This window comes from Rhinolophus sinicus, chromosome 15 (assembly GCF_057876585.1).
Source record: "Rhinolophus sinicus isolate RSI-liver-muscle chromosome 15, RSI-T2T, whole genome shotgun sequence".
In the NCBI taxonomy this organism is placed as follows: domain Eukaryota; kingdom Metazoa; phylum Chordata; class Mammalia; order Chiroptera; family Rhinolophidae; genus Rhinolophus; species Rhinolophus sinicus.
Genome location: NC_142515.1, coordinates 6,237,923 through 6,247,214, shown reverse-complemented (window position 1 = coordinate 6,247,214; position 9,292 = coordinate 6,237,923). Strand labels below are relative to the sequence as shown.

The window sequence follows — 9,292 nt, the reverse complement described above, 5'->3', positions numbered from 1 at the left end:
GAAATGGGGAGAGGAAGGGAGGAAGGAGGAACAATGGAATACCATGTCTTTCCAATACAGACACTTTACCTGTAACTACAAAATGCCCAAACAGCTTTCAGATCACTTAAAAATATTGCTAATCCAATATTTTATAGAACTGGCAACCCCCTGTACAATTTAAATTGCCCTGGGCTGATTAGGCCCAGGTCTCAGGCAATGCTCTTTTCTTCCTGTGCAAGCTTGAGAAGTCACATAACCTTACTGAGTCAGTGTCTTAGGTAACGTGGGTTACTTTGGCCAGGTCATGCCTCTCAAGAGTCAGTTTATTTTAAAGGTAAATGAGAGGGCTCACCAGTGGGCAGAAGATCTGACTAGACACTTCACCCAAACAGATACCCAAGTGGCCAGTAGGCATATGCAGAGGTAGTCAACAGCATTACCCAGCAGGAAATGAAAATTGAAACCACAATGCGATACTTCTACATACCTGCCAGAATCACTGGGATGAAAAAGGTAGTCAATCCTAAGAGTTGGGAGTGTGTGGAATACCTGCAGCTCTCATTCATTGCAGGTGGGAATGTAAATTGCTACAACCACACTGGAAAACTGATTGGCCCATCTCCTAAAGGTAAACAGATGCATGCCCAGTCACCACACTCAGAGACAGATTACCAATGGAAACATACTAACCAAGAGATATGTAAAAGACTATTTAATCAAAAGGGCCAAAAAGTATTCAAATACCTACCAACAGGAGAATAGATAAATAAGTTGTGTACACCATACTATGACAACAGTAATAAGAATAAATAGTCTACCTATAGCTACTGTATATATAGCAACGTGGATGACACTCATCAATAATGTTGGGCCAAGAGAGATGGACACACAGAGTACATACTGTAGGATTCAATTTGTACAATTCAAAGAAAAAACACAGGCACAGCTACGTATGCTGTCAGAAGTCAGGAGAGTGGTTACCTTTGGGAAGGTAATAATGGGAGGAAACACACGGGGGTTCTGGGTGCTCGTAACGTTCGTTTCTTGAGCTGGGTACTGATGATAAAGGTGTTCTGTTTATTAAACTGCAGTAAAAATTTTGTAAATGAGGTGGTTGGGCTAAGTACAGCATGTGTAGTGTTCTTTCCAGCTTCAGCTGGAATAGTAATTACCATCATCGTGCCAGGCACTAAATGCTTTCCACATAAGCTCTTCTCCACACGTACCCTTCCCTTTAGTCCTTTGAGCTAGGCACTGTAGTGAATAAACTGAGACCCAAAGATGGGGAAATTGCCAAGTTCCAGTAGCAACTGGGAGGTGGAACTGTCTTTGAACCAGGCCATTCGGAGACCAGGGGCTTCACCTGTAGCACTTGAAAACCACAGCCCAGAACCAGGAAGGGTTAGAGGGGGCAAGGGTGACTTTCTCTCACTGTTCCCCCCAGCAGTGACCTTAATGGGGTCTTTGAGTCTCAGCTCTCTCTCCCTTGGTCTCCACAGCCTGGCTCCTTCAGAGTTCTCCTCCCACTGGAGGGGGCTTGGGGGCACTTTGATTTTCTCTTTCCCTGAGTCTGTGTCTTCCCACTTCTTTTTGGACTCTTATATGCGTCCTTTCAACTGGCCTTAAGGTAGAATTACATTTTTAAGTGTACTTAGCAGTTATTGAAGACTTTCTTATGTTAGCCTTCTCATAATTTCAAAAGCTGGATAAATAGGTTCTTACAAGTTATTGCTAAAAAGGGCAAATATGCTAAATTTTCTGTGCCCACAAAAATGGATGGGGGTCTCTCTGTATTAGAAACGCTGTCTACTCCCTCACTTATATATAAGGCTCCTTGGCTACATAGTTTTAACTGGGGATCTAAAATGGCCATTTTTAACATCAGTCTTCAAGGTTGACAATTAGCTTCACGAACTCATCCTAGAAAAAGTGCTACATCCCTCATTCTGAATATGACTACGGTCACCTTCCAAGTCCTCCCCTTGGGAAGCTATGCACTGACGCCAGAGCCTCGTCCACTCTTCAAAGCAGTTTTGGAACTCTTTTTTCTGGAATGGCCATCAGAGCTGTCATCGCATTACCCTTGATTACCTTTGAATGTCATCAAAATGTCTTCCTTTCAATATTTCCTTTATCTTCGGGTAAAGAAAGAAGTCATTGGGGGCCAGATCAGGTGAGTAGGGAGGGTGTTACGATACAGTTATTTGTTTACTGGCTAGAAAGTGCCTCACAGACAGTGCCGTGTGAGCTGGTACATTGTCGTGATGCAAGAGCCATGAATTGTTGGCGAAAAGTTCGGGTCGTCTAACTTTTTCACACAGCCATTTCAGCACTTCCAAATAGTAAATGTGGTTAACTGTTTATCCAGTTGGTACAAATTCATAATGAATAAGCCCTCTGATATCAGAAAAGGTTAGCAACATCGTTACAAGTTCGCAAACCTGACTGTCAGACCTCGTCTACAACCTCTGATAATTACAAGATTAGTTAAAAATTTTGCTAATAGAGACCAAGAAACAATTCAATTAGAAATCATTACAAAAAGAATTTATTAGACAAACACATCAATAGATAGAGTCTAAGGATTTGGTTGGAAAGCCACTGGGCGTTTTAAAGCAGCAAAAGTCCAAAGTCACACACTTCAAGCATTACTCTGTTAAAATTTATACAAACAAGAAAGGTCAGGAATTAAAGCATTCCATGCTAGTCCACAAACAGATCAGCCTGCCACCTCACTCCCCAGTCCCACTCTAACTGGAGTCTTGTGATTCTGGTACCTGCGAGGAATGAAATGTTTCCCACATCTTACAGAAATTCTTCTTTATCACAGACCTGGCCCCTGTACACTTGAACTGCCCGTTCCTGACACATGGACTGTTGCTTCTGAGAAAGCAACCAACAGCTATTGAGTGAGTGTTTATGAACATGTAAAATGAATAAAATAATAGTCTATTACAGTAACTGCATTGTTAATCTCATCTGGCTTCAGTTATCTTTTAGAAAGTACAATGCGTTGTTTGGGGACACTTTTCTTCTTTGGAATAGAAAGAAAAGAGTCTAAATTAGTAAATAATATGTAATTAAATAATAACATTCTCAAGTCTTGTGAGTCTCATGAATATGAAGTCTTCATTTAATTTCAGAGCAAGGGAGGATGTTTTTCTATCATTTCTGATCGTAATAGAACTAGATATTTCAAGATGACAATAATATCATGTGTTCATAATACCAGTGTACTTTTACTTTATAAGAAATCATTGAGCGTTACATTTAATTATTAATGGCATAGGCTATCAAGACGTAGCAAGGATTATGGTATCCATGTAGATAGCAACGGGCCTCAATCAAATAAAGGTGAAAATGAAACATACATGACCTAGTTGGAGACGTCTGGATTTCTGAGATATGGGCTATGAACCATGTTACATAGAAAACTAAAACAAGAGTATTCCAAACAAGCTGACCAGAGACTTTTATGGAAGAATTAATTGTTTAGGGGCGATAATAAAAGCAGTAGTTAGAATGCATATCCACTAATTAAGTTCCTGCAGTTGAATCTATTGTGAATATTTTTTTTATTCCACAGTAGCTCTTTATACCCAAGAAGTAGTTCTTGCCACAGCCCCTTACAACCTTTTGCTTGTTCACTCTGCCATCATGGAGAGTGTTTGGAACAAAAAATTGCTTTCAAGCCAAAATCTTAGATGAAGCTCTAAAAATGTTGAGCTTGTGCTTTTAAAAAAGACTCTAATTCATGTGTGTGCTGGAGACGCTAGCTGTCCCCCAGCGCTGTCCCCGTTAAAAGCCTAGGAACCACTGGGACAGAATCATTAACCAGGACTGAAGTTTTAGAGTCTCAAATACTGCAAATCAAAATAGGCAGTCTTGTCCATTACATCTCAGTAAACTTGGGGGAAAACAGGCAGTCTCATGCATAGACCTCAAGATTTTAGTTGAGCCATTGGTCCCTTCATTATCATTTTAATGCATTTAGGGTCATTGCTGTGGTTTGTCAAAGCTGCTCTCAGAACTTGGCAGAGCGGCACAAGTGTCTACTGCAGCAGGTAAGTCTAGCTCCAAAGCTCTTAGATTTCCTAGCACAAACTTTGGGTCTTCTCAGAAAAATAAAATACCCATTCTTTCAGGAATAGCCTGTAGAGAGTCTGTTGGGAACAAGAATGGTGCTCAAGTCTGAATTGTAAAGAAGGTCAAAAAAACGATGGGTTTTATATATTTAAAAAGTTGTCCATTTCACAGTGGCAGTGTGTGCTCCAGGACCCAGCTCTCCCAGCTTTGTTCAGTGTTTTGGAGGAATCGCTGGTTTGGGGCCAATCATCAAGTATGAAAAAGGAAAACAATCGGCTATGAAAAGGGAAAGCTCCTTACCCTAGGAGTGAGCTACATGAGGATTCCATCCTAGATGTGAGCAGCTGGCGGGCTGGCGGCTCTGCTCCCTCGCGTCCCCATCCAAGCAGCTTTGTTAGCCTGGTGCCCAACGCCCAGACCTTCAACAAGAGCCCTTGAGCTGAATTAAGTCTGACCAAGAGTGACGAGTTGGGTCCAGAAACGGGAGGATTTGAGGACACTTTTAAAGACGGCAGATCCTGGCTCCCCCACAGTGCACTAGGTGGATTCGGAGGGGTCAGCGAGGCTGGAAGGGGAGCGACTATGAGTCGGCTGGCGTGCGGCCTGTCCCTGCCCTCTGGCGGCGCCTCTGGGCAGATGGCAGAAAAGAGGCGCGCAGACACCCGTACGCCAGGAGGGGGCTGTCCCTGCGCTTTAGCGCCCCTCGGTGGAGTTGAGATCTCACGACGACACCACTCGTGAATCCCGACGAACTGGGGGCCGGGAGAGGCTCCGGGTTCATAGGTGCGGAGCGTAGAAAGGGGTCAGGTAGGAGGGCCCGAGAAAGGGCGCAAAGGGGCCCCCGGAGGCGGCGGCTGTCAGCGGGAAGGAAGAGGCTGCCGGGAAGAGGACGTTGGCCGCGGAGTAGGAGGGGAAAGTCTGGAAGGGCAGCGCGCCCGGGCCTGGGGGACCCGGGCTGGTCCCCGTGGCGCCGCCGCCAGTCGCCGCCGCCCCGGGCGCCCCGGGTTGGGGCGCACCGGCCCCTGCCTGCGCCGCACCATCGGCGCCAGGGTTCTGCTTCTTCCACTTGGTCCTGCGGTTCTGGAACCAAATTTTGACCTGTGTCTCAGTGAGGCTGAGCGACAGCGCGAGGTTCAGGCGCTCGCACACCGACAGGTAGCGCGTGGCCCGGAACTTGTTCTCCAAGGCCACCAGCTGCTCGTAGGTGAAGGCCGTGCGCGCGCGCCGCGGCTTGGCACAGCTAGGCTCCGAGCGTCGGCGCCGGGGCCGCGGGGAGCCGGGCGAATCCGGGGAGCCCGCGAGGCCGCCGGCGCCGCGCTCCCCCTCCGCCAACGCCACTTCCCGGGCCTCCGGGGAGCGCGCTGGGCCCGCCAGTAGGCGCGCAGGTCGCTCCTGTCGCCGCCTTCCCGCGTCCTTCCCGTCCTCCTCCGCCTCCTCGGCCTCCGAGCCCTCCAGCGGGGACGCCGCCCCCGCGCCTCGGCCTGCAGCAACAGGGAGGAAGAAGGCGGTGACCAGAAGCCCGGAAACACGCGGCCTGTCCCGGTCCTCGGATCTCCTTCTCGTCCTCCCAGAGCACGGTGCTCTTCTTCCAACTCAGCCCCCAGTTCTGTCCCTCTCCCGCGACGCGCTTCCCCAACCCACGACCGCCCATCCTAGCAAGCCCTTCCCAGGAGTCGGGGTTTAGGGGTGCCGTGCCCCTTTGCCCTTTACTTATCTGTCACCTAATAGGCGTCCAAGAAGTATATTTTGAATGAATGACACCCTGCATTAAGAAAACATAATGACCTTGTTGGACAACTCTATGGGGTGGGGGTTAGGATCATTGTACATTAAGACATCGTGGCGTCAAGTGCATTTAGGGCTGTGTCTTACCAGTTACTGGAGCCTATTTTGGTCTGGGACTCCTAGCAATTAAAAAAGAAGTTATTAAGCCCTCCTCCCCCTTTAAAGTGAAATTCTCCCTTTGCCATCTTCTCTCTCCTGCCGTGTTAATAGAGTTTCAGATTTGTGCGGGCCGGATCGATAGATGTCATCTATTAAAGGTAAGTTTTAATCGAACAATATTAGGATCAGACAGGGAAAGGGGTTTGAAGTCGGTACCTGCAAGCTGCGGGCAGGAGATATGCAGGCGCCAGTAATAGAATATCGATCATGGGTTGGGGGGAGGGAAGAGCGGCCCCTCGGAGGGGCATCCCAACAATTACCAGGCTGACCGCCGGGGCCCAAGCGCAGCCGCCAGAGGAGCCTGGAGCCCCAGACAATCACCGCCAAACTTAGGGAGGGGAAGGAGGATGCGCGGCATCCAGCCTCTCCCGAACCTGCTCCCCTGGCCCGCCGCGTCCCTCCACGGAACCTCGTGCCCACTCCCAACCCAGCACGGGTCCTGCTGTCTTTTGTCCTTTCTTCCTGACACAAACTTTCCTGGACCCCTCAGCAGATGTCCATCAGTTAGGAGTAAGTCAAAAAAGGTTTTGAGGAGAAAAGCGCTTCGAGGAGAAAGGACCAAAAGCCTCCCATCACTTCCCCCCAACCCCAGCCCAGTCTACGATTGGGTCTGGGGAGAGTGAGCGCGTGGGGCAGCCGAGTCTCTCTGCAGGTGTCTCTGGATGCTTGGAAGTGGGCACTGGGTGCGTAAACCTGACCTCACTACTCATAAGACCTGGACACCTGATTAAGCCTCAGCTCCCTCATCCATAAAATGGGACGATGTTAATAATGCTGTCTACCTCATAGGTTCTGAAGTTTTTCTGACTTTTATCCCAGTCTCTAGCCCAGGTCCTGGCACGTGGCGGGCGCAGTAAACGCCTAATAAATGAATGAGTCTGGGCGAGGCAGGCGCTGGGTGTTAGTTTCCACGGCGAGCAAATCAGATCTGTGGTGTTTACTCGCTTGTCCGGTGAGCAGGGATGGGGCTTCAGTGGCAAATCCCTCACCTGGAATGCTGGGGACCTCCTTTCTGCCTCAGTCCAATTCCATGACAGGAGCTACGCCTCGTCCTGTGCACCTTCTCCCTTTGGGGAAGACGCCTCTAAGAGCCACTCACCAGGTCTCTGGCTGACCCTCACCCACACCCCCGCCACGCACACACACCTCTCCATCGCATCGTCTGAGCTGGGGCTTCCCGGGGCCGGGGGCCTCCTCGCATCCTTACCAGGGGTCTCCCGCTCGCGGGCCTGGTCCCCCGAGCTGGCGTCCTTTCCCGCTTCTGCCTCTGCCAAACTTTTCTTGGCTTCCCGGGGAGCAGGGCGCACGGCCGGGAGCGCAGCACGGGTGAATTTCTGCGGGTCCAGGATGTCCAGGACAGAGAAGGAGATCTTGTGGTGGGAGGGAGCCGCCTTGGCCCCGCCGTCCTGCCAAGCCAGCATGCCCGCCGCCCGCGAGCCGGAGGCCGGCGGCGCGGGTCCCGGGATGGCTACGCTTGGGCTTCCTTCGTCTGTGGCTCGGCGGTGGCTCTTCAGCGGGTAGGAGGGTCAGGACGGCCAAGTGAAGCTGGGGAGGGGGCGGGAAGGCGGGGCGGGGAGAGAGCCGCAGGGAGCTGCGTGCGGATTGGCACTCACTTGGCCCAGGCCCCTGCCACGTGCAGGGCTCGCTCGCTGCAGCACCAAGACTACTCGGCGCGGCGCTCGGGTCTCTGGCCGTGGCAAGGGGAGCCGCTGTGCTCCAGGTGCGCGCGCCCGTCTAGAGAGCGCCGCCGGCTCCACGCGCCTCCGCCCAACCTGCAGGGATGTGGGTTCGCGCGAGGGAGGGAGGGCCGGACGCCTTCATCCCCGGGACCGCCGCAGCATATACACACGGCCGGGCTTGCGCCCTTTCCACAGTGCACCCGCCTTTGCATTGGGAATGCAATTGAGGCCAGGACAGATTACTTCAAGGCAACGCTCATATCATCTCTTGCCCAGTCGATGAATCACAGTGATGGCCTCAGACCCGGTCACCTCGGATTTAGTCCTCGTGTTCTCACAGTTTGCAGTTTACAAAGAGCCCTTGGGCTTGCGCGATCTCACTTGATTCCCTTGAGGTGGGCGTGACCTGGTAAAACTATTATCCCCCGTTTTGAAGATGAGGAAATTGAGGTTGAAGGATGAGAAGTGAGTTGCCCACGATCACTGATGGTTGGCGACAAAGTTCGGATTAGAACCCGAGTCTTCTTCTCCCGGACTTTTCCAGGGCACCCCACTGTCCCGGCAGTGCAGGAAGAAAAGTCTGCTCTGTGTCCGAGGCTTTCCCGTCCACCCTGGGGCAGGGGTTTTGGAGAGCTGTCCAAGCCCCGCCAAGGTGCCCCGCAGCCGTGGAAACCTTGGCGGGTTTCAGGCTCAGAGCCAGGTGAGGGTCGCTGCCCTGGCGTGCTGAGACGCCGAGCATAACTCTGGATGCCCTCCTGGCCCACTTCACAGTCACAGATTCGGTCATTTGCAATAGAAATTGGGCCTTTGGGAATCAGGCTGTATCTTTGACCCTTTATCCCCCTCCCAGCCCCGAGAAGAAAAAGGTTAAAAAATGTTTGTGTGGTTTGAGTTTGAGGTCCAGGAACAGAAACGACTGAAATGGACCCATCTGCCCCACCGAGTCCTGTGGGACGGTGAACATCAGTCCTTGGGGAAGCTTCTACCAGCCACCGTTGTCTTAATATTCCTTTTTCCTTTTGTGACTCGCGGAGCAGTTTGTGAGCACTAAGCATTTACCGTATCTCAGCAGCAAATTCTGAGGCTTCTCCCAGCCCCTCTACCCAGAAACACCTCCAGCGCTGCTGTCCTTTCTTCCCCACCCCATGGGAGTTTTCAAACAAGGGCTTGGCAATTAATATTGTGCAAGCAGGTAGGAGTAGGAAGGGGAGGAGAAACCCTCTCATCAAAGTGCTGGGAGCTGCTAATCCCTTCTGTTATTGAAGAGAGGGCCTTACAGGCCAGCTCCTTGGAGCTTTTCTCATTCAAACCTCAGGGCTCCTCCCAGAGGCCGCCAGCCACTGTATTCCCTGGGGATTTTAAAGCCCTGCCAAAATTTTCTTGGAGGTCCGGTCCTAAAGCAAACACAGATTGTGCTTTTAAAAGGAAATCAGGAAAGGAAGTGCCCTGCCCAAGCCCACTCTACCACCTCCCACCAGAGGGAATGCCTGCCATGTGAAAGCCAAAGAAAAGGCAGCCCTGGAACTAAACAGTGGCACCCAGGAACCTGGATGGCACATCACAGAGCCTTCTTGAACACAGACGGGTACTTTGTTTTCTGT

At 50.9% G+C, this 9,292-nt stretch overlaps 1 protein-coding gene across 1 annotated transcript; it reads right to left on the bottom strand.

Annotated features, from left to right (window-relative positions):
- Positions 1-2,507: 2,507 nt before the first annotated feature.
- Positions 2,508-7,532, bottom strand: NKX1-2 (NK1 homeobox 2). The gene is made up of 2 exons (XM_088791755.1): positions 7,219-7,532; positions 2,508-5,557 (listed from the first exon to the last, which is right to left on the bottom strand). Exons 1-2 carry the CDS (start codon positions 7,431-7,433, stop codon positions 4,846-4,848), a joined length of 927 nt encoding a protein of 308 aa, XP_088647881.1. The 5' UTR covers positions 7,434-7,532; the 3' UTR covers positions 2,508-4,845.
- Between the last annotated feature and the right edge of the window lie 1,760 nt (positions 7,533-9,292).

Coding starts and splice junctions, on each gene's coding strand:
- NKX1-2 (XM_088791755.1), bottom strand. CDS start 7,433: ATGCTGGCTTGGCAGGACGGCGGGGCCAAGGCGGCTCCCTCCCACCAC. Junction 5,558..7,218: donor CGCGAGCGGGAGACCCCTGG/TAAGGATGCGAG, acceptor CTTCCTCCCTGT/TGCTGCAGGCCGAGGCGCGG.